The 25,092-nt window shown below is 48.4% G+C and overlaps 2 protein-coding genes across 2 annotated transcripts; one reads left to right on the forward strand and one right to left on the reverse strand.

Moving 5' to 3' along the window:
- The first annotated feature begins 2,463 nt into the window (after positions 1-2,463).
- B3GALT4 (beta-1,3-galactosyltransferase 4) lies at positions 2,464-3,543 on the forward strand. The gene has a single exon (XM_018558110.1). The coding sequence runs from the start codon at positions 2,464-2,466 to the stop codon at positions 3,523-3,525; it is 1,062 nt and encodes a 353-aa protein (XP_018413612.1). The 3' UTR covers positions 3,526-3,543.
- Positions 3,544-7,994: 4,451 nt separating this feature from the next.
- Positions 7,995-23,991, reverse strand: WDR46 (WD repeat domain 46). Its single transcript, XM_018558111.1, has 16 exons — positions 23,965-23,991; positions 22,927-23,091; positions 22,109-22,189; positions 21,903-22,015; positions 21,399-21,486; positions 21,045-21,106; positions 19,456-19,560; positions 18,204-18,354; positions 17,980-18,115; positions 14,993-15,092; positions 14,399-14,552; positions 12,792-12,939; positions 12,589-12,683; positions 12,291-12,386; positions 10,956-11,069; positions 7,995-8,102 (listed from the first exon to the last, which is right to left on the reverse strand). The coding sequence occupies exons 1-16, from the start codon at positions 23,989-23,991 to the stop codon at positions 7,995-7,997; spliced, it is 1,743 nt and encodes a 580-aa protein (XP_018413613.1).
- Positions 23,992-25,092: the final 1,101 nt, after the last annotated feature.

Consider the following 25,092-nt stretch of genomic DNA (forward strand, 5'->3'; position numbering starts at 1 on the left):
CCACCTCAGACCCGCGACCCCTCCACCTCGGACCCGCGACCCCTCCATCTCGGACCCGCGACCCCTCCATCTCGGACCCGCGACCCCATTATTCAGTCACTCAGACTTGCTTGCGTTCCGTTGCACTCCGTATGTTTATATAACGTTTGATAATGTGAGGATAGAAATCTTTATTGCTGTGATTACTCCTCTGATCACCTCTTGGCACACACAGCTGAGTCCTATCGCCGTAATGACAACCCTTTTGTGTGTGCGCTCTTCATGGGCGCCCGACCAGCGGAATGGAACCCTCATGTCATTGGAGGATTGCGTTATCACTTGCTGCTTAATCTAAATGACCCTCCTGGAGATATGACTTTTATAGTCCTCGGGCTTTATATCGCAGTCAGGATTGTAAATACTTTCATGACAAACAAAAATATATCTTTTGTAGCTCACTTCCTGAAAGACTCGACGCGTTTATTTACCGGCGTGGACAGGAGCCAGATATGGAAGCAGTTAGGGCCGGATGGTAGTCTTACTGAAGGTTCTCACATAATTACAAAGGCTCCACCATTGCAATTATAGTTGAATTGCTTTAATTGTGTCTTAGTGGTGCAGCGGAATAAATCACTGTATGACACGATACTATAACTGTTGTACTCCCAGCGCGTCCCAATGGGTGCATGGCCGGCGTCTCAGAGTCTTCCACATTAGCATAGTCGGGTAGTAAGAGAAGATCACTAGAAACCATACACACAATGCATAATAGTTCTGTGAAACAGAACATATCTAGCTACCTTCTTTTGCCAAATTATCCCCCATCAACAAAATCATAACAATCTGAGAGAAATATCAGGCATAGGGATCCACCTGTGTCTGAAGCAAACATTTGGTATGACCTCCTCCATATCTATATACATAGAAGCCTTTCCATCCAACATCAATGTACTAAACAGCTCACGTGTGTGAGCATAAAGAAAGGAACAACAGACATAAAAAAAGAAAAGGAAAAAAAGAAACTAAAAGAAACAGGACAGCTTAAGGTGACATTAAACCCTCAGATTTTTTAACATAAAACAATACTGTAATGTGCGCCTTACAGTCCATGGTTGTTTCCCTTCTCTTTGCTGCTCTTCCTTTTAAATCCTCATGTCTTCTCATGCTTGGGGAGAACTTCCCTTTTCAGCTCAGGGCCTCTTCCTGTAGTGCTGGCTCAGGTTACAAGCCTATACAAACGTATACACAGACACCGTGTATCCATTCCTGAGACAAGGCAGTCTGCTGCAAAACAGAAGTTCTGCCCAGCATGAGAAGAGATACAGATTTAAAAGGAAGAGCAGCAAAGAGAAGGGAAACCACCATGGATTGCAGTAAGGCGCACATTACAGTATTGTTTTATGTTAAAAAATCTGAGGGTTTAATGTCACTTTAAGAGTCAAAAAAAGAGTAGATCTGTCCCCGACCAGATAGCCCAACATCTACTTAAACATTAAACATAGAACCCCAAAAAAAGAACAGAACAATTGTACAATGGAAGTTACCCGGTTTCCAACACCCCTGTATATAACATAAATTCTTTATTTAAAGAGTTTTCTTTTCTGTTGTTTTTTCCCCCCCATGTTGTCCAGGTATACATTACATGCATGTTGACATTTGTACAATAAAGACAGCAGTCTTGGAGAGGGAAAAAAGACAATATATGAAAAACAAACTAAAATAAAAGGAAAATTAAATGTCAATTTTAGACCCAGATGACAGGGAAGAGGTACGAGTGTGAGATCGTCGGGTATAGCCCCTGTATCATGAGAGGGTCTAAAGCATTACACAGCTAGTGAACGGGGGGCCCATCATCTCACATGTGAGTCGGGGTCACAGTGCAATTTTTAAATGTCTGAAGTGCAGTATTCCGGGGGGTGGGTAGGGGGAGAGGTCAGGAGGGGGGTGGAAGATGGGGAGACGGGGACAAGATGGGAGGGTGGAGATACTACAGGTCTATTCACAAAAGGGTGAGGAGTTTGGAGAAGGCAGAAGAAGTGAACAATGTAGGCCAAAATACCGGCAGTCCCCGAGTTACAAACATCAGACTTAGATACAATTTGATTTATTTCTGTCGCTCTTCATCTTGTCGTTCTGTTTCTGTTCTTTTTTTTCCAGTGATCCTCTAAAACTCCGTTACCAACATGTCTGGTCCTAACCGGAGGGCGGCCACCGGGCGTGCTTGTGAAATACAGATTTGTTCAGAATTCCCCAGTTTAGATGTGAAAACACACCTCTGGATCACCACGCGCTGAACCTGTTCTGCAGATATCAAAGCCTAGTTCTCGCCTTTCAGTCTTCAGACAAAGACAACCAGCTGAGTTCTGATAGGATGTGATGACAAGTCGCTGTGTGAGAACCTACGTGAGGAGTAAGCCGACTGCATTCCACTAGAACAAACAAAGCAGAGCTTGGAGGACTGAGACGCACCTAGCTCTTCACATCATGCGGTCAATCACCGCTGCTTGCCTGCGCTTGTTCTGCTTTCATAGACGCCGCTGGTCCTCCATGTTTCTGCTTCTTATTTCGTGTCTGCTGCTGCTCTTTCTGTCTTTTTCTGGGTATCTGGAGGAGTGTTTGTCTCGAGCATTGCCCATCTTCTACCCAAACCCTTCTCCGCTTTCCCCTTCTCGACTCTCAAGCATTCCAGTGCCGCCGTTCCTGCTCTCTCCTGCCAATGCTTGTTCACCGCCCCCCCTGCTCCTCATCTTAGTCTCCAGCGCCCCTTCCCATAGGGATAGAAGAGATGGAATCCGGCAGACTTGGGGGAGTCTCTCTTCTGCGACTGCTTCTTCGTCTCTGACCCTGTTTGTCTTGGCGGTTCCTGATAAAGCAGAAGAACGGTCAGCCCTGGTGCACGAGGCCGTCACTCACGGAGACATCATTCAAGCCAACTTCACGGACTCTTACCGGAACCTGACGATCAAAACCCTGACCGGATTGGCGTGGGCCGTGCAAAAGTGCCAAGGGGCTCGATTTGTGCTCAAGACCGATGACGACGTCTTTGTCAACACTCTGGCCTTGTCTTCCTTTCTCAAAGATCAGCAGGGACTTCGGTATCTTGGTCGGGTGCACTGGCACGTCGCTCCCTTACGGGATCCAGAAAATCGCCACTATACCGCACGTGAGCTTTACACCGGCAGCCATTTCCCCCCGTATTGTAGTGGCACAGGCTACATTTTGTCCCACGGAGCAGTGGGTCACCTGCTGCAAGAAGCCGGTAATGGCCCTTGGCCTTCGCTGGAGGACGTCTACATAGGCATTCTGGCAAAGCAGGCCGGTATTGCCCCCCGACAAGTTGCTAAGATAGCAGGTGCCTCGTCCATACCGCACAACAGTTGCTGTTACCGCACCATGTTTACCTCCCACAAACTTACACCCCGTGGCATGCAGGAGGCCTGGAATATGGTGAAAGGGGAAGAGGAACACTGGTGCCCCCCACTAACTCTACTCTTCTGTAGGTCATTTGGGCAGCCGTTGGATAAAGGAGAAAATGGGGACAGTTAACAAGTTGGCGCTACGCTTTGCTTGGTACCGGGGCTACAACTTTTCCTTTTTAAGATGGACATTCCCTGGACTGACTAAGCCCCCGAAGCTACGTAAGCAAAGCGCCTAAGAGAATGAAAGTCGCCACCCAACTTTAAGCCAAGCACCTAAAAAAATGAAAGTCGGCACCCAACTTTAAACAAAGCACCTAAGGGAATGAAAGTCGGCAACTGCGCTTTGCTTGGTCCCGGGGCTACAACTTTTCCTTTTTAAGATGGACATTCCCTGGACTGACTAAGCCCCCGAAGCTACGTAAGCAAAGCGCCTAAGAGAATGAAAGTCGCCACCCAACTTTAAGCCAAGCACCTAAAAAAATGAAAGTCGGCACCCAACTTTAAACAAAGCACCTAAGGGAATGAAAGTCGGCACCCAACTTTAAGCCAAGCACCTGAGAAAATGAAAGTCAGCACCCAACTTTTTGGAGCCTTTTCCATTCTGGATAACGAGAAACAAGTCCTCCTGCTCAGTCTTCAGTTGGCTTCTAGGCTCAGCAGGCCAGCTCCTGAACTCCACATGTATATAAATACCCGGTGAGGGTATCTCCATTGCTGGGTACAGTTGACCCTCCATTGTTCCAAACTCCGCTATGAATCAGAAATATGGTCGCTGCGAGCAACAAAGGCGATTTTAATACACTGAGCCGTTTTTTTTTTCTCCCTGTGTGCAATGGCTTGGACAGCTTCACACGTCCCAACTACTGAAATATGTTACATTACTGAGCCACTTGAACAATTAAAAGGATGTTTTGAGATGGATTTTATGTTTTCAGTGACTTTTATGTATTTGTGCATTGCTGCCTCTCCTATATAGCGACTCTGCTGGTGACTGCTGGATATTTTTGGGGGTTTCAGACATTTCAGTGGATACCGAGGAGCCTTTTTGGTGGTGATATCCGGAAGCAGCAGTACAATAGTTCCATTTTGTGTTCTCTTTGGCTTCGTATTTATTTGGAACCATTATTTATTCTGATAGATTTTAATTTTTTTTACAAGATTTTTTGGCACTTTTTAAAACATTTTTTTAAGGCTTCGAATGTCCTGGAAGCCGCTGCAGCTATAAAATGACGGCGGTGCCAACGTTCTCATTATTTGCACTGTGGTCAGTGGAAGCACTTGGTCCCCGAAACTACGAGGACTGTGCACACACGGGGATCTGCTGATCTCAGCTTGTTATTGCGAACCTGGAAAGCCGAGCGTATAGAAACTGAAAGCCGGGGGTAAGATTCTTCAAGAGGAACTCCAGGTATGCAAAAAGTTAACCCTTGCAGTGGGGCTACCCCCGTACTGCAAGAGTCTTGAGCCGGTGAGTGCTCACCTCTCCCCCCCCCCTCAGGTTGTGGTATATCTCTCTGTATCCTCTCATCTAATGCAGGTGAATGGACTGCATGAGATGTGATGACATCAGCTGGGCTAAGACTGTCAGAGCCCGGGGAGGGTGCAAGGACCGATCTTGCAGATAGGCAGGGTCAAGGATAGGGGGAGTATATATATATTTATTTTTTTATTTGAGCCCCCAAGAGAAAAATGAGCAGTTAACAGTGGTGGGGAGGGGGTGGGTGCAGCTCTGCCCCCACTGCAAGGGTTAACTCTTTATGTTCCTGGAGTTCCTCTTTAAATCGAACAAAGCTTCCGTCAGCTCCAGTCTCAGGAGTCACATGCAGGTCTTCATTGGAGTTCTGGCTGTAGCTGTAAACAAGCTTTTAGAAGGCAATAAGCAAGTTTATAAGCTACCGATGCTTGTGTGTTACATGACCTTCGAACAAACTCGTTTTATTGGTCTACTTTTTGTTTTTTTGTAGCTTTTAATATTGTTTGCCAAAAATTGCAATCTTCAGAGCTTCCACTTTGCTGGAACCGAGGGTCGGGTCTATGGAGTCCATTCTAAAGCTTCTTTTACCTTTGTGCAGTGACAGTCTTCTAACCTCCTAACCATCGACTGGTCATCCCCTCTGCCCGATCTCCGCTCCCGTCTGCTCCACTCTCCTCCTCTCCCCACCGCTCCACTCTCCCCACCGCTCCACTCTCCCCCTCTCCGCTCTCCCCTCCACTCTCCCACCTGACATTTAAATTATTTGCTGTTTGGCTGAAAGAGATCCTCCAATAGAGTGGGGAGAGATTTGTTTGCACTGATTTTAGCCCAATGTCCCTGACTGTTGTCAGATAGCGACCAGACTTTTCTAGCTGGTATGAGAGGGGCCGGCAGACTGTCATAGCGTGTCCTAAAACAGACCCTGTAGACATGTCATGGGTAGGCAGCTAAACAAGCAGCGCCCCCACTCCCCGGAGTTCTGCTTTAATCCTATCAGGAAAATAACACAGACTACAGTCCAGGAGTAATCTAATATGTGCTCCGTGTTCAGTCCTGTTCAACCGTGTACAAATGTACAGTTTGGGGGAATGGCGGGTTGAGGAAATGTGTCACCGAGCCTGCAGCACCATAATCAGACTACATCTCTCATGTACAGTCATGTGACTGAAACCAAATGGAATGTCAGGACAGGCATTTAGGTGTGTTTCAATTCTAACCAGGACACTGGTACTGGCGGTAACCAGGACAAAAGTACACACTAGACAATCTTAGGGACTTCTGTGGCTCAGTCTTCTAAACCTGTCACTAACGCTGCTCCAACTCACCTAGACCTTTGCCTCATTCTTGTTACATTACTAGAGATTGGCGCATGCTAGACGAGCCTGTGATGAGCTGCACTCATAGGAGACCGCTCCCCACGTGCGAATGACAAGAGACAGTTGAAGGCTGCACTCGTATTACTAATTCATTTACCAGCAGAAGGCATGACTCGTTACAGCAGGAGCCGGCAACCTCGACACTCCACCTGTGGCGATACTACAAACCCCCGTCATGGCTTTGCCTCTGGCTGCCAGTCTTGCAGTGACTCATGGGACTTGTAGTTCCACAACAGCTGGCATGCTGAGGTTGCCCACCCCCTGCTATGTAGTTCTTTGCAGTTCTGGCTTATAGTACCTGTGCAGCGTTGCCAGTTGTTGCAGCCCTTCTGGCTAAGATGGCCTACCCCTGCGTTAGGAAGTGACATCATTGGTCACATGACAGCATGCGAAAGTCACACTGCAATGTCTAATCTATGGAGTAAACAATCAGCAACCCAAACTGTTGAGTTGCAACCTTAGCCAGGGCAGGTGACTTCGAACCGTCCTGACAAATACCGGCTCCTCTTCACGGCAGCCATGACCCCGATTATCGCTCATAGCTATGAGGCCCTCCCGGAATTCTGCATGGTCAGGTCCAGCGATGTGCGTTCTTAGCAGGCACGGCTTGTCGGTCTCGGTAATGCTGCACGGCTTCCTATAAAGCAGGGCTAACCAAACTCCGGCCCTCCAGCTGTGGTATAACTGCCAATCCCATGAGGCATTGCAAGATAACCGCAGGCATGACACCCAGAGACAGATGCATCATGGGATTTGTAGTTTCAGCACAGCTGGAGGGCCAAAGTTTGGCTACCCCTGATATAAAGGATAAACACAGACTGTTACATGAATAGAGAACTTGCACTGACTAGCTGCAGAACTACAAATCCCAAAAGCCAGTGAATGATGTTTCTGGTCTTCCTGTATTTCTATACAATTTTTTAATACTTTTGTAACTGTGATATTATTGCATGTGTGTGACATTTTTAGGGCAAGTGGGATGCAGTAGAATAAAGATCTGTATGTGGACTCGGGTCACACCCACCCAAATAGAATATAAAGCACCCATCACACTGTTACTGTAAAGCTGACTGTACAATTCCCGCTGTATATTGTGGAATGGCATGTCCCCGTGTTACATAATTTGGGTCAATTTAAAAAGGAGCTTTGTACAGAGTATGGGGGCAGGTGACGTCATCACCTGATATCAATGTGCGTTGTTATACGGCTGTGACTTCCATACGTTGTTGTGCTTTATCATTGGTTGTTAATAAAACAGACTTGTTACCACAAAACATGTTTTATTGTTCTTATCAATAAAGTTTTCAGCAGATCACAAATTGTAAGATTAAAAAGAACAATATAAATGCATTTATTATGAAACATATATACAGAGGAGGGAGGCGAGTGTATAGCCTGGAGCAGGCGTAGGAAGCTACAAATCCCATCATGCTGCAGGAAGTCATGCCTGTCAGTTTCACAATGCCTCATGGGACTTGTAGTTCCACAACAGCTGGTGTGCCGATGTTGCCTAGAGGGAACGACAAACCTCACCCTCATTGTACTCGGCTCTGCCAGGGATGGGCAACCACAGTACTCAGCTGTTGTGGTACTACAAGTCCCATGAGGCTCTGCAAGACTGATTGCCATTGGTTTTGCAGTTTCACCACAGCTTGACTGCCCCCCTAATATAGGCAGTTCAGGGTTGGCACCTCCAAACTTTGGTATCTCATGACAGACAGCCGTCTTCATCATGGGTCGAGCAGATCACTTTTTGAACCTGTCCAATGTTGTCCGAGGACCGGGATCAGCAGCTGCGGCTTCCCTCTCTTTCAGCTCCTTCTTGCGGATTTCTACCGATTTCTTGATCTCCTCCTAGAACAGAGTGACACAGAACCATTGTTAGGGATCAAGGTCTCAGCAACAGCTACAAACGGGTCTTAGGCCTTGTTCACACCAGACACAGTGCGTTCCAGCCCGATTATGGCCAGAACGCACTGCCTCGCATTGCAGCCGGCTCACTTTTTTGTGGGGCAGGAAGGGGCGTGGCGGTCCATTGAAGTGAATAGCATTTTAGCCACGCCCTCCAGCCACACGGGATCGCAAGGCATATTATGCCTGCGGTCCGGTCCATACAAAAATTGCTTGCAGCATTTTGTTCGGACCGGACCGCAGGCATAATGTGCCTTGCGATCCCGTGCGGCCGATCGCATCATGGCCAGAGGGCGTGGCTACGGTGCCATTCACTTCAATGGTCCGCCACGCCCCCTCCTGCCCCACAACATAGTGAGCCGGCCGCAATGCGATGAAGCGCGTTCTGACCAGAATCCAGCCGGGACACTCCAGATCTGGTGTCACTGAGCCCTTAGGCCTACAGTATGTTACATGAGCAATCCTGTGCCTGGCGGCAACTCACAAGCAAGAGGAATGCTAAAGAGGGGAGAGAAACCACACGTGCTTCTTGCTGCCGGAAACGCTGCAAATGTCTCCGGCCGGCGAGGGAACAACGCCATACAAAACGGGTGTGTAGTTTCTCTGCCCTCTATTGAGTTGCTGCCATAGGACTCCTATCTGGGCTATTAACTCTAAACTCCAGGATAGTTTCACAATCAGACCCTTACTTCCTGTCTCTATGCACACTACAAACGTCCATAAAGTATTTTTACCCCTGCACTGCGCAAGGGTTAAGTGCTCGTTTTTTTTCTAGGGGAGGTCCAATACAGCAGATATCAACTGATCCTTGTTCTCACCAGGCTGCTAGACCGGTCCCCGCAGCCTCTTCTCCCCAGGGCTCCAGTGGTCAAAGCCGTATTGACGTCATGACATCTAATGCAGGTCCACTGACTTGCATTAGATGTGAGGACACTGAGGGACAGTCCGCAGCGGAGAGAGGCAAGCGGTGACTGCCGTGGGACTGAGGACCAGTTGGGTATAATCTGATTTGAACCCTCTAGAGCAGTGGTGGCGAACCTTGGCACTCCAGCTGTGCCCAAACTACAAATCCCAACATGCATCTGCCTCCGGGAGTTATGTCTGTGGCTGTCAGAGCCTTGCAATGCCTCATGGGACTTGTAGTTCCAAAACAGCTGGAGTGCCAAGGTTCGCCACCACTGCTCGACAAAAACGAGGACTTGGCCATAAATGATTTTAAATGCCCGGAGTTCCTCTTTAAACCAACCTAGTTTTGGTGTAACTGACCCGTGTAAAGTCTGCGACATCAATTTAACCCCTTCATGACTGAGCTGGTTTTTAGTTTCTGTTCCTAAATGACTGACACACTTTTTACATTTATGCTGTGTGATTCTTCCACAACCGATGCTGGCGATGTACACTGTACGTCTCCCGTCACGAAGGGGTTAAGTGAAAACACAGCTATGGCCAGGCACAGGGGGGAGTATCAATACAGCGCCTACATCATTCCCTCCCAGTGCTGCCGGAACTACAATGCCCACCATGCAATGGGAATCATAGCTGGCAATGGTTGTGAATGTGGCTGATCCCAAGTCTGCCACTCATAGCCTTCTGTCTATTCACACTGCTCAGCCAGGCACAGCGGGTATGTCATAGGGGGCAGGGCAGGCCAAGAGTCTCCTGGCCTGTCAATCAAATAACGCTTTGTTATTGGGCTGTACAGCCTGGGAGTATGAGCCGCTCAGGTCACACTGGAGAAGGGCCTGGGGAAGAAGCAGACATACCAGTCACATGTCTTACACACCGGAATGAAGAACACTGACCCCTCATGATGCAGAATTCTAAGAGTCATTTTTTTTATTACATGATGTTTCTTCAGGTAAGAAATAAGATTTCCTAAAGTCCATTAAAGTGTCAGCCCGGAGTTCAGCTTTAGGCCTCACTCACATGGGCAGGCAGCGTGCGTCCAAGTGCGTGCACCCGGATAAATGAGAGTCTGAAGAAATAGGATTTTTGTACTCACCGTAAAAACCTTTTCTCTCCGTTCATTGAAGGACACAGGCATTAGATTTAAGATCATGTACCGTAGGGTAGATCGCCCCCTGCAGGAGAAGGACGCTAGCGATATACCCTACAGTGCATGATCTTCAATCTGATTCCAGTATCCTTCAATGAACGGAAGAGAAAAAGCTAATGCATCCTTCACTGTATTGAGAAAAAACCATCCCTTGCTAACCCCACCCCTTTCCTTCTCTGTATTAAGCAAAAGCCCTCCCTTCCTGCTAACCCCACCCCTTTCCTTCTATGTATTGAGGAAAAAAGCATCCCTTCCCGCTAAGCCCACCCCTTTCCTTCTCTGTATTGAGAAAAAAAAACCCTCCCTTCCCGCTAAGCCCACCCTTTTACATAGTTACATAGTATTTGAGGTTGAATAAAGACATTAGTCCATCAAGTCCAACCTATTAGGATCATCCTTCTCTGTATTGAGAAAAAAAAACTCCCTTCCCGCTAAGGCCACATGTTTCCTTCTGTATTGAGAAAAACCCCTCCCTTTCCGCTAACCCCGCCCCTTTCCTTCTCTGTATTGAGAAAAAAGCCCTCTTCCTGCTACTCCCACCCCTACGCAGTATTGAGAAAACATTCCCACCTTTGCCACCAAGCCCCACCTCTTTTCCTCTCTCTGCTCTGTTGCTGCAAAAAGCTGCACCACCACTATATGCATGGAAGAAGTGTATAAAATGTCACTGTGGGCAGCAGGAGTAGGGAACGATGGCAGTTCATAGAGGTGTGTGTCAGCAGGGGACAGTTGGGACTCACCCTCTTCTCCTCATGTGCGACCTTCTTCTTGCGTTTCAGGATATTCCCGCTGGAACTTCTTCCCTTCAGCTTATGTCGAGGAGCGAAGCGAGTCTTCTCGTAGGGATCATAGCCCTGGAGATGGGACAGAGAGCGTCAAGAGATAGAAACATTTTCATAAAACAAGTGAGCAAGAAAGCCGATGTTTGCATTTGTTTTCATCTCTTCTGGAATGAGGAATAGCTCATACAGCTTCAGTCCTGTACACTCATACAGCAGAGGGGGGCGGTGTCATGTCATTGAATTTGGGGTCCCTTGATGTAGTCCCCATTAACTCCATTGAGATGATGCAATAAACTGGCCTGTTCACCTCTAAGAACCCGTCATTGGTGCTTCTTAGAGAGACGGGCTCTCTGCAATAGGAGATTAAAAGAACAAAAAGACACCTCTACCTTCTGTGCCTCCAAAAACTACCCCACCCCCCCAAAACCTAAAATTACACCTTTGTCCAACAATACTGCCTGCGGTCCAGTCCGGTGCAATCAAAATGCTCCAAGCACTATTTTGATCGCACCGCAGGCATAATGTGCCTTGCGATCACGTGCAGCCGATTGCATTGCGGCCGGAGGGTGTAGCTACGGTGCCATTCACTTCAATGGCCCGCCACGCCCCCTCCTTCCCCACAAAAAAAGTGAGCCGGCCGCAATGTGAGGCAGTGCATTCTGGCCAGAGTCGGGCTGGAACGCACTGCGTCTGGTGTGAACGGGCCCTAATGCAGAGCAAATGTCCCCTCACCCAACAGCACCATCTAGTGGCCAGATTCAGTATAACAGAAATGTACCCCATGAACTGAGGATCTGTAGCTGAATACAACCTGACAAGTTCGGTGCATGAAACTGGCTGGGTTGTGTTTTGCAGTTGTACCCTAATTCAAGCAAAGAAAGTCCTTCTAGGGATAGTGCCTGGGAGGGTGGTCAGGGGGATGACTAGTCCATCAGATATTTGGGTCACCACAAGGCAAAGTCATGCTCTGACTTCCCGGGTCTGCACACCTGATGTGGCCATCATAGGGGCTCCACCGTCCTATTTATTTTATATTATGGAGACTGCAATGGAAGGATCTGGAATGTACAAAAGGTGAAAGGGAACACCCAAAACTCACGGGTAGAGTCAGGGATCATGGCAGGGTGACCTTTCTGTTGGAGTGTCCAAGACATAGAAAAGTCAGGGGCTATCTTCGCTCACCAGACCTAAATATCACTCGTGGGTAGACCAACCCTGAAGAGGTAAAGTGCTGAGGATTGTGACAACACCGATACATAAAATGAATGTTAAAATAGATGGAAGATCAGTCACCATTCTCTCCACTTGTTCTTTCCGTTTCTGCTCCATGGTGATGACGTCAACCTCTCCCAACTGAGTGGGGTCCAAAGTGATGAGCTCAGGCTGGATCTGCGGGATACAAGACAGGAAGAATTGAGACCCTCTCGCTCAACCTTAAATATTAAAGTGCTGGGAATGTGACTTTCATTGCATCTCCTCCAGCCCCCAGGGCCTGGAAACACAGAGATTGACATGAGAGTGCAATGAAATGGAGGCCAGCGGTACGGCCATGGTGCGGCCCTTTAAATGTAACCCTCAGTGTTTGCATTACCTTCTCCAGCAAAGCCTTGACCTCCCATTCCTGCCTCTGCTTCTTGGATTCATACGGGTTGCATTCCAGGCCATCAAAGTTGGCCTCGCCAGCCCCTGTTGGAGTGAAGCGTGAGTACAAGGCATGATGGGAAAATCTTACAAGAACACAGTGCAGAGAAGGAACAACAACGATCAGATATTAATAAATTCGCAATCACTGACCTGGTACAAGCATGCTGGTGAATCCTCCGCCGTGACCGATTCCCAGGACATCCTCATAGGGACAGAACTGGAGCCCGTGGATTGGTGCCCTCACGGAGAGGCACATGTATGGAGCTTTGGGCTCGGTGATGTGAGTGTCCTTATAGATCTATTAGACAGCAAATTACATGTTTGTACTCACAGGTGTAGTCAACGAGCAACGCAGACAGCAAAGCCGGCGTGCAGATTAGAATATCCCATATATACAATAAGACGACAGTGAGCTGAGATCTGATTGGATGCCAGGTATTCACTCCATTAATGTTCCTGTTCTTATAATTAGGCACTTTGTATTGTATTTTTACAGAGCTGTGGTAAGGCCACCAACCATTACAGGCCACCGACAGACAACTAAAAGAAGGGGCGGAGCCGAGACCAGTCCCCCTGCACAAGGAAAGAAAGCAGCAGTGAGCGGTCTTTATTACAGGAGGGGGCGGAGACAAGACCAGTCACCCTGAACAAGGAGAGAGAGAGGAGCCGTGAGGGGTCTTTATTACAGGAAGAGGCGGAGACAAGACCAGTCACCCTGCACAAGGAGAAAGAGCAGCAGTGAGGGGTCTTTATTACAGGAAGAGGCGGAGACAAGACCAGTCACCCTGCACAAAGAGAGCAGTGAGCGGTCTTTATTACAGGAGGGGGCGGAGACAAGGCCAGTCACCCTGCACAAGGAGAGAGGAGCAGAGAGCGGTCTTTATTACAGGAAGCTCCAAGTCTCACACTGGATTACTGCACAGATCTGCGGGGCATAAGCACAGGTTCACATTACACAGCCCTCCCCAGCAGCACATGCGTTCCTCCCTTTGATCTATCACTGCCAGAAGCTAAAAGGAAAGTCCAGTATAAGGTACAAGTGACCCGAGTCCTGGGTTACACAGAGCTGTAGACGCTCCGTGTGACACTACCGATTGGCCCAGCGCCGGTACTTGGCAGTCACATGCTCCAAGTGGCAGAATTATCCTTTGGCCCTCGGACCTAAATGGAGCCGCAGGAGAGTGAAGATATTTATATCCCACCTCTCCCTAACCACTGAACCATCACGTTCAACAATTCCTCCCCACACAGCTCCCTCCTCTTGTATCACTGGCCACTCCCTTTTAGATTGTAAGCTCTCAGGGGCAGGGCCCTCCTTACCATCTTGTCTTGAATTGTATTGTGATTGTAATGTCTTCCTTATATTATCTAATTTAGTTCTCCTGTGCCGCCTGCAGGGACACTAATAGGGAAAGTATTTGCAATGGGAGTGGCGTCCCCCTACTACCTCACTGACATCACCTGGACTTCATCACAGATCAGTGACATCCCTGTGCACATCACCGAAATCTGCTCCACATTTATTTTACATGCTACAGTTCAGGGATATCCAACCTTCGCACTCCCGCTGTGTTAAAACTCCAAATCCCAGCATGCTTCGGCCTCTGGGAGTCATGCATGGTGGGGCAATCAAAGCCTTGCAATGTCTCATGGGACTTGTAGTTCCACCACAGTTGGAGTGTCATGGTTGCCTACCCCCACTATAGTTCTACGCTCTCCCCTCTAGTCTGCTGCCCTATAATAATGGCTTACATTACCTGTACAACATTGCCAGTTGTTGCGGCCAGCAGACCCTTCTGGCTGTAGCACAGAGACCCCGCCCCCAAGGGAATGCGGCAGGACGTCAAAGGCTTGTAAGTTCGAAGGTCGTAGATCGTCAGTTTTCTGTCTAAACCGGAAGTGGCCATGTACCTGCGGAAGAAAAATAAAGTGGATCAGACAGGCACACAGAGGGTAATGTGACCTACTGTTTAAAGTCTAAGTCTTAGTTCTGAATAGGGTGGTTATGGGTTAGAACCCCCGTCAAGTTTTTACTGTTGGACCCATTTGTTCTGCTGAGCACTGTCACAGTGCCCAAAGGGAAAATGCGTTGTCACTGGAGCAGGAACACAACTCTATTCTTCCAATGAGAACAATCGTTGCTGTGACAACTGCCTAATGGGGGATTTACCTTACTTTGAAGAGATTTGCACTCACTTCCTGTGTTGTCTACAGGACAGGAAGTGAAAGGAAATTTCTCCACTGGGAAAAAAGAAAAATCAAACCTGATCAGCCATTTCTTACTCAATCCAAAACTAAAAAAAAATAGCTTTAGACATCCTTTAATGAGAAGGAAGCCATTATACACCTACATTCCAGTCTTGTCCACACTCATCCCTCGGATTGCTCCGTGGTGGCACAGCATCTTCACCAGGGGCTCCTTTACAGACGGGCTCCAGAGGGAGACAGTTCCTGGGAAGAGGAGACATCAAAATGACATCCACAAAACAGGACAAACACAGTCAATGGCTGAGCACTGCAAATCAATGTAACCGATGAGGTGTACAGTCATTCCGGGAAATGTACCCAGGAGAAGGAGCAAAGCATGATGGGTTAGCAGAAGACCGCACGAGAAGGAGGAGACGTAAGAGGTAAAAGCTGCAGGTGGTACAAAAGACTAAGGGTCCAGTCAGACCATATCCAGTGCGGTTAGAGCCCGGAACGCACTGGATAGCATTGATCAAGCCAGGCAGCGTTCAGGGGCGTTGTAGTGCTATAAAGTCCAGGGCACGATTGCCCGCACCGGAACGTGTGGCACATCAATGCCTGCGCTCCAGTGTGATCAGAAAAAAATAGTGGGTCCTGCACGAAACTAGCGCATTTCTGGTCTCAGGTACGACTTATATCTCAAAAATTTACTGATTGTCCAATTCCGGATGACCCAGCCTTTTTCCTACTGCACCACAACCAGTATACGCTCAAGGGGTATAGGCGGTCAATAATGGTCCATCTGATCAACGCAGCACGAGCATGTATACCTCTGTTGTGGAAGCAGGAGGCTCCTCCTTCGGTAAAGCTGTGGTTCACCAAAATTAATGACCTCAGATATATGGAAGACCTTACCAGTCACATCAAAGATACTTCCTCTAGATTCAATACTACCTGGCACTACTGGCTCGAATATACAACCACGGATGAATATCGAGCATACATGACATCTTGAACGATTCCAACTCTCTGGTATCCTCCCCCCCCCTGACCCCTCCGCCTCTCCAACTCTTTTCCTGCTATGCCCTACCATATCTATACCCTTTCCTTTACTCTCCTCCCTATCCCCTTAACATTTCAGCATATATCCTTCTCCCAGGTAAACTACTTCCTTCTCAAAAGGTAAAGGTTATATACGGTCAGATGAATAGACGATATGCTATCTCAGCCCTTTACGGATCATTTACAGGTTGGAGCTTCCCCCTGAGGGGACAGGAACACAAGTCTCCAGAATACGGGGCTGCTTAGCCCACAGTTTATTGTCTTCTCCCTAAGCTCCCGGTGTAGTCCTGAGATGGTATTTGTATTTATACTGCCAAATGCATGTAACTTCTGCTTACTGACCCCATGTATGTATATGCTTTCTATGTGTACTCTCCCCTACTACTTCATGTAAATGACGTAACTTATTATGCTGTCAAAAAAATAAAAAAAAATAAACATTATTAAAAAATAAAAATAAAAAAAAAATAAAAAAAAAAAATAGTGCAGCATTTTTTCAGATCGCACTGCACCGGAACGGAGGGTATTCCTGTACCTGGCGTTCCGGTGCAGGCGATCCCCACTGCGGGCGGGGTGTGTGTCTGCGGTGCCATAGACATAAATGGCGCTGACACAACCCTTCCTACCCAGGATGCTGCCCGCCTTAATCTATGCCATCCAGTGCGTTCCGGGTTCAAATTGCACCTGAACGCACTAGATATGGTGTGACTAGGCCCTTGAGGATACAAAAGACAAACTCAAGCGTGAATACTTGATACAGCTGGAGAACCCGGCCCTGATCCAATAAGCTTTCACTCTATGAAGACGGGGGAGGGTACCAGTAGTAGGTAGAGAGTTGGTTTTGGGTCAATTGTCTTTTTATGTTTAACCTGTTTTATTATAAGTTCATTTTAAATGACTTTCTCTAGTTTTAGGTTTTACGTTGCAGTAGAGACCCCGTCGTCATACTACACCTTCCGAGCCAAGAGAGAGTGTACTGACGTACCGCTCCATTCATGAGAAATGGTCCTCCGAAGTCAGCTGGGAACAGACACTTTTGGTAGTGTGGATCTCCTGGCTCTCCCGGTTCTTCCCTTTGACCTCAACATCACTACTCTCTACTGTGCTGAGTGGAGGTCGGCCTTTTATCTAAAATTAAGTATCATCTGTTACCAGTGTTTAGGAGGGGAAATGCTCCGCTGTTCTTTCCGGGTCAGGATGGCTGGCTGTAGAGTACCCTGCCTGAGATGATGGGAGTCCTGAAGGGCGGTGGGAAGAAAACTGAATTGAGCCTTGTAAGCCTGTGGGGGTCAGAATTACTTCCACAGTGTCTCGGGTCTGGAGGGTTCCAATGCCTCCTGATCAGATAGGATCTGCCTGGTGTGGTCATGGGTTTGGAACGCAGAGGCCCGCAGTACTGTGCCCTCTAGGGACAGTTGGGTTACCCACTGTGCGACAACGGCACTAGGTAACGGCACTTCAAGCTTATTCTGCAACATGCTTCTTGGGCAGGCCTTTTGGCAAGCAATTTTTAGATCTAGGCCGGAATGCCGGCTATGTCTTTCACTGGAACTTATTTTATTGCACTTATTGCATGACTGCACTTCTGACCCTACAAAACAGAAGGAGGGTTTGGGTACTTTCGGGACCTGCTGTTCCTAGGGAAGAGGTTCTGTGACGTTTGGGTCTTTCTGCCTCTCTCCAACTTGGGGGGGTCGCTTTTCTGGAAAGCCCTCACCAAGTACTTGGTGGACCGGCTTCAGCTGGTTCTGAAGAATCGTGGTCTGTCTGGTTTCAGCCTAGGTGGACCAGGGTTAGCTTGCCCCCGTCAGAAGCCTTGAGCCCCACGGGGGGGTCCGGGAGTTGTGGCCCTCCCGCTTCTCAGTGAAATGTTGCCGCTATATGGGAAGAGGTCATAATGGAACGACAGTAGGTCAGTGAAGGATTGAAATGGGTTTGGAAAGTGCGGACTTCTAACTTGCCCTACAAAGCCGACAACCATAATCCAATTGGCGGCTCTACTCTGTGATCCAGATGTCACTTGTCATGTATATGCTGGTTGCCGGAGTCCCGCTGTACACTACAAAAAGGAAATCATCGTCTTCCATACCATTGTAATGGCCCAGGTGGATGATGGCATTGTACGGGTTCTGGCACATTACACCCAGTCTTCCGGCCTTACAACAAATGGCTGAGACCTCCTTCCCAACAGAGACGTCCAGGTACTGCAGGAAGCTGGTGGCACTCTGCAGAGAACAACGCTTGGTCAGGAGATACACGGGGGGGAAATCAGACACAACATGACCAGCCAAACTTTGCTTTCATCACACTTACACTCGTCGCTAGCAGGAAGTGATATGGCAGGAACTCCATACGTAAAACGTCATTAAACCTCTTGATGCAGTGAAGCTCCACCCCCAGCGAGTCGTAGATGTACAGCCACTTCTTCTGAGCCACTGCGAACATTGTATTTGTGTGCAGCCACCTGCAGGGGGAGGAAGAGAGCAGGTGAGGTAGGGTTTAGAGGAGAACTGAGGTCAGTGAAAATCACTCATCCTCATAGTTTGAGCCGACGTGTGACAATGAAACACATACCGTCGCTCGCTCACTTCTCGATCATGTCCCTGCAGAGAGCCGTGAGTGTCACTCTCGGCTCCCTGCAGGGATTCCCCCTCCCCTCTCATCCTCCAGCACTGACTGGAGGAATGGACGGGGGAGGGGGCGGGCACAGCTGGCTCTGCCTCTAGATAGGCAGAGCCAGCTGTCACTCGCGCAGCTGGGTGGATATCAACAGTAATGTTGTGTTCCCTCCCGGCTGCGGCGTCTCAGTATACCGGGAGCTGTAGCTCGCGATATACTGAGCTTTAGGTCCCGGGAGGACGCTAGTATATGTCCTCCTGTGACCCTTGAGAACTATGGGGAAAAGCACTTACCCCATAGTTCTCCTTTAACTTAACAGCACATAGTTATTGTGTCAGCTCTCCAGGCATCATATATCCCACAACAAACACCCGTCCAGATATCATTCCTCTGTCCTTATTCAGAAGGGCGACCTTCACAACCCCGAAATGCGTTTCCTGGTCAATTTGGATAAAATCTTCCTGTGGCTCTTCTATTGTCTACTTCAGGGGTAGCCAAACTGCGGCCCTCCAGCTGTGGGGAAACTACAAATACTATCATGCATCTGCCTCAGTAGGCCATGCCTGTCAGAGACTCGCAATGCCTAATGGGACTTGTAGTTTCATCACAGCTGGAGGGCCGCAGTTTGGCTACCCTTGGTCTACTTCAAGAGGTAAACTCAGGTCCTCCAGCTGTGGTGGAACTACAAGTCCCAAGAGGCATTGCAAGACTGACAGCCACAGGGATGACTTACAGAGGCATGATGGGAGTTGAAGATTTACCACAGCTGGAGGGCCGCAGTTTGCCTACCCCTTGCTCTAACATATCTGCATTCTACCAGCCCTGGACACGGTAGTAGGAGTGCCACACCAGTGTATTCATTGATCTGCTGCATTTTCATTGACGGGACGATCTTCTCACCTACGGCAGGCAGCCAAATCAACAAAGTTATTAAAGAGAAACCAACCTGACGTCATTGACCGTCTCCATCACATTCATCTCGCAGCGCAGCTTCTTGGTGTGCCAGTCCAGGGAGGCGATGTGACCCCGTTGACCGGCCAGGAGGAGGTTCCTGAAGAAAAATAATGTGGGAGAGTTACATATAATTATAATAATAATGATAAAAAAATTATAAAAAATAAAACAAACACAAGTATGAAATAGAAAACGACAGTTTCCCGTTTGTCATGCTAATCCTCCAGCTTCAATGATGATGAAAGATCCAGCGTTGGCCGGGACTGCTGTGAGGTGTGCGGAGGGCTCCCCCAACGACTTAGATCCAGCGTTCTGACATCACTGGCTGCAAACGTGTTCTAGGCCAGTGACCGAGACACTGCAAAGCCGCAGGCAGCATTTCGTTCCTCAGTTTAGGTTTATTACATTTTAATAGTATCACAGAATAAAAGAGGACATTGCCCCCACCCCCCAAAAAAATTTAAAGAATTGCCCCTGCAATAGAAGCTTCTGAATACGGACCTCTTCTCTGGGCAACGATTCTGAACTCAACTGCCTATGAGCGCCAAAGCCTCTGGCAGAATATTCATCGCTCAACACTGCTGGGGGTACCTGCGTCCCCCGTTGCAAGCAGTGGTTCAATCTGCCGCCACCTATATCACTACAGGACAGAGCAGTCACATCAGTGGGGACAATTGAAGCCAAAACCTTTTTTTAGTTTTGGATGGAGTGGAGAGGGATTAGACCCCCTTGTCACGTTTTTATTGCCGTCTGCACCTCAGTTAGGGAGATTCACCCGGAAAGTGAAAGAAAATCCCAAATTTTGGGTTGTCACCAGAACAGGAATAGAAGGGAAATCTTCCAATGAGGACACAAAGTTCTGCTGACCAAAAGGAATTTCTCTTTGGAGGGATATACGGTCACTTCTTGTTGGGGCTATCAGACAGGAAGTGTCCCCCAATGGGACACAGATGACCAAAAAAAAAAAAAAATAGCTGCCAGTGGTTATAAACAGGGATGCACCGATACCATGAGATGACGAGGGAGCATGAAGCCAGCTTCCCGGCCAATCAGAATGCCGGGCGCTGCGTCATTACACAGCGCCCAGCTTCCTGATTGGCCAGCTTACCGACCAATCAGGAAGACAGGCAGCGCGTCATTACACGCTGTCCGGCTTTCCGGTTGGCCGGGAAGTTGGCTCCATGCTCTCTCATCACAAGTGACGAGAGAGCATGGAGCTGCTTCCCCGCCAATCATGAAACCGGGCAGCGTGTAATGACGCGCCGCCCGGCTTCCTAATACAGAAGTATCGGGCCAGGCATTGGAGCTAGGCCGGTATCGGCAATGATACCGATACTAGTATCGGTATCGGTGCATCCCTAGTTATAACCCTCCTGTACTATATCCAAAACCCAAAAAGTTTTGGCTTCAGTTCTACTTCAGCGCTGCCCATCCTGTGAGCAGAAATAATTTTCAGCCTGCCAGGAGGAAGAAGGGACAGAGATGCAGCAGGAGGCGCTCCTAGTGAAATGGTAACAAGGCATCCTCTGACATACCCCAATGTACATTATATCACACCTCCCCCTCCCCCACATCACCCACCTTCCATTTCGGGAGTAGTTGATTCTGTACGGTCCAAACTGGTTGAGGAAAAGGTTAAAATGCTGCAAAAAAAAAAAAAAAGAACAGCGAGTATAATCAACTCATCGTATGAAGGGACAATGTCATTCTTTTTCTCACACCCGTCACCGGTATTCGCGATAGACACAGAGGATATAAATCTACTGTGTGTGCATCAAAAGCCTTTGCAAACATAGCAGTGACATCACTGTGCTGCACCTATCCTGAGCAGAGCTGAGGGAGGGGCCTAACAGGCTCCACCCACTACAGGTTGCCTGCTGAAAGAGAATATGACGATCAGGACTCGGCATGGACGCCCGGGGTTGATTTCTGTACCTTTGAGGCGCTGGTAATGTCCACCACATCCACGATGTCCTGCTGGGTTATTGTGCTGGTGTCCTCGCCCTCGTCTCCTTCCAGGTACCTGAACAATGTAATAAAATGAGAAGAGTGAGGACTGGGATGAGGGAAACCGAGATTTTTCATTAATGGAGATTTTGACCTCTGAAGTCAATGGGGAAGGTGAAATGTTAAAGCCCGCCTGCAGTCCCTGACCATCTCCCCTTCCATACCCGCAGCCTCTGACCATCTCCCAGTCCAAACCCGCAGCCTCTGACCATCTCCCCTTCCACACCCGCAGGCTCTGACCATCTCCCCTTCCATACCCGCAGGCTCTGACCATCTCCCCTTCCACACCCACAGCCTCTGACCATCTCCCCTTCCATACCCGCAGCCTCTGACAAACCAGGTGACTGAGATAAACCTCCACTTTCCCTTGTGGAGAGATCACCCGGCTCATACACATCACTGCTGACATGTCCCCTCTCACATGGTCCTTACCCGGACTCCTCGGGCAGTAACAGGTCGTGTCGGGCGGCCTGGCTCAGCGCCGTCTCCACCTTCTCCTCTTCAAACCGCAAATGTTTCTGGAAGTGTTTTGTGCCGTCAGTTTCCTAATAAGAATATAGCGCACAGTCAGTGTCATGGGTGTCACATATATAGGGAGCGGTGGGAGCGGCGTGCTGCGTCCTCTCCATTATACTCACACTGGTCTCTTTCCTCGCTCGCTCATATTTCGCCAGCTGATCCTCAGGCACGGGGGCCTCGCCAGGGAACGGGTCCTCTGCCTGTGATGGGAGGAAAATAAATAAAAAGGTCTTACATTACTGCACTGCTCTCACTGAGGTCCAGCGTTTAACCCCCAATAGGGACCATATCTGCATGGAGTGTGTACATTCTGCCTGTGTTTATCTTCTTTGGCTAATTCATTATCCTTCCATTCATAGAGGGAGGGGCATGGATAGGAGCCAATCAGGCTCTGCTGCAGTGGACATGTGCAAACAGGCATAAGAAGAGAGATAACATCTTCAGTGTTCCGTTACTCCTTTCTCATCCAATCAGCATACTTGGGGGGTGTGTGCTTTTTACCAATATGTAGTGCTGCTGCTGCATTGGAGATCTGGTACCTGGCTGAACTGCCTGGATCACAACACTGGCTGCACATAACAGATGCGAAGGCCGGCTAAACTGTTCCCATATATTAGAAATCTGTATTTAGTTGCTTCTGTCCTAACGCAAGTTTCAAGTTCTACTTTTAAATTAGAACTACGGCCTACAGACAAATGGGAGGGGCCGATGTGTACACGTTCTGCCCAGCATATAGCATTCCCGCCACTAGATGGAGCATAGGGAATTATCCCGCCACCAGATGGAGCTGAGAATAGGAAATTCCTATTCTCCTCGGCTGCATCTAGTGGCGGGAATGCCGAGTGAGCGGCATTTGGTCAGCTATACACTTGAGCGAACGTTCATCCATCGACCCCGTAGTGTAGAATAGTTTTTTTACACATTGTTACAGACTTACCCCGGATATCACATCTATGCCGCCCCTCTTCCCCGATTTACGTTCTCGCCTCCGTCCCCCCTCCCCCTTCTGATCAGTCCCCTGTTCTGGGGGCGGCTGCTTCTCCTGGTCATTGCTCTGTGGCGGGAGCGGTGGCTTCTCCTCCTCGTAGTATCGCGGCACTTTCTAGAAGAGAGAAAAACAAGACTCTGTAATTTGTAGTACAAAAATCTGAGACATCAAAGACGACTTCCCCACAGAGACCGGACTACAGAGCATGAGTACAACCGAGATTGTAGAGGAGGCCTGACCTCCTTCACATGCGTCCCGTACATTATAACAGTTGGATGATTGTGTCCCGTACATTGTAACAGTTGGATGATTGTGGCCCGTACATTGTAACAGTAATGTACATTATAACAGTTGGATGATTGTGTCCTGTACATTGTAACAGTTGGATGATTGTGTCCTGTACATTGCAACAGTTGGATGATTGTTGCCTGTATATTGTATACAGGTTTTGTGGAACGCCTTAATTGTCCCTTTGAGGAGATTTTCTCTCGTTTCCTGTTGTGTCTCTAAGACAGGAGGTGAAGGGAAAACGTACCCAGCAAGACAGACCGGATGTAACCATTCCATACACTGTGCAAGATTGAAAAGAATAAAAGATTTGGCCCTACACAAACTGGTAACATGCATCATTGTTATACACACACACACACACACACACACACACACACACACACACATCACAGACTGAACTGTATAATCCCCAAACACAATTAGACTACCGGGGGCTCAGAAGGAAACTACAAATCCCAGAATGCATTGCAACAAAACTCTTGTGACATGCATTGCTGAGCCTTGTAGTCCCTGCGCAGTGTTGAACTCACCGATCTCTAGCTGGACACATAATAACAGACACCGTACACTCCACCAGTTACACGTCCCAGGACCTATTGGGGAAAAGCCTGCACAGGCTCACTGAGACTTGTAGTTCTCCCACAGCCCGGGCAGAAGGTTCAATCACCCGAAAGTCTCAATACACGTGTGACTTACCCGCTTCTGGGGCTTTATCGACGCCATGCTGGACTCCTCTGCCGCATCCGGAAATGAGCAATAAAGTTTCAACAACAACCAGCTTGGAACGCATAGGATGTCGCCGCCCAATAAAGAGAGTTGAAGAAAAAAAGATGGGACCTTTGCTTCCAATCAAGTAAGTTGGAAAAAAAATTGTACTTATAGGTAATGGTCGCCGACCTTTATAGAACGTTCAGGGAAAAAAAAGTTATATGTGGGGGTCTGTTTCCATCCAAAGAGTGTTAAAGAAAAAAAAAGATACATGTGACAATACACTGGCCAATAGCGTTGAAAGAAAAAAAAAAAAGTAAACTGCGCGAGTGCGGGGCTGCCATCTTTACTGTGGGCAGGGTATAAATTCGCTGGTCTAGTTTTGTGCTCCTGTCAAGTGTAAACAGCAAAGCAACCATGTTGAAGGCTGAACTGAAGGACCTGTGACTCCAAAAGTGATATTTCACATATAGGTGGATGCTGGAGGGCTGAGTCACCCTTTATGTCTGTTGGTGACTCCAAAAAAATGGATCCTTCCATTGTTACTGGCCGCCATGGTGAGTCTTCATTACAGAACTGAACATGGAATCCATGGAGCCGCTTTGTTACAGCCATGGATGAGGTGCAGGGGCTCAAAAGCAGACATTTAAAGAGAACTCACAAAGAGCAGAGGGGAATTTAGAAATGTTTATTGTGCTTACGCCGCTGGATCAGAACCTTAGAAAGGCCACGACTCGGTACATACTTCTAAAACGGGTGAGCAAAGTTGAACCCTCAAGCTGCGGTGAAACTACAAATCTCATCATTCATCTGTGCCTGGGAGTCAGGGCCCTGTCACACCATCAAGAGTGCGTTCCAGTGCGTTCAGCCTCTGGAACGCAACCCGGCCCGGCTCACTTTGGTTTGGGGCCGGAAGGGGTGTGGCATTGCATTGAACTCATGGGCACCGCAGCCACGCCCCCAACACGCGGTGTGATCGCCACCACCTGAACGCATGGCACATTAGTGCCTGCGTTCCGGTCCAGTGCGATCTGCAAAAAATGCTGCATGCACTATTATTTGCAGATTGCACTGGATCGAAAACGCAGGGACTAATGTGCCACATGTTCGGGTGCC

The sequence above is a fragment of the Nanorana parkeri genome, unplaced genomic scaffold, assembly GCF_000935625.1.
Source record: "Nanorana parkeri isolate BGI_ZX_2015 unplaced genomic scaffold, ASM93562v1 scaffold321, whole genome shotgun sequence".
In the NCBI taxonomy this organism is placed as follows: domain Eukaryota; kingdom Metazoa; phylum Chordata; class Amphibia; order Anura; family Dicroglossidae; genus Nanorana; species Nanorana parkeri.

What these genes read in the sequence shown, in the direction of transcription:
- B3GALT4 (XM_018558110.1), top strand. Translation starts at nt 2,464, where the DNA reads ATGCGGTCAATCACCGCTGCTTGCCTGCGCTTGTTCTGCTTTCATAGA.
- WDR46 (XM_018558111.1), bottom strand. Translation starts at nt 23,991, where the DNA reads ATGGCGTCGATAAAGCCCCAGAAGCGG. An exon ending in CGATAAAGCCCCAGAAGCGG is followed by an intron (nt 23,092 to 23,964) that starts GTAAGTCACACG and finishes TCTCTCTTCTAG; the next exon opens with AAAGTGCCGCGATACTACGA. An exon ending in GAGACGGTCAATGACGTCAG is followed by an intron (nt 18,355 to 19,455) that starts GTTGGTTTCTCT and finishes CTCCCCCTGCAG; the next exon opens with GTGGCTGCACACAAATACAA.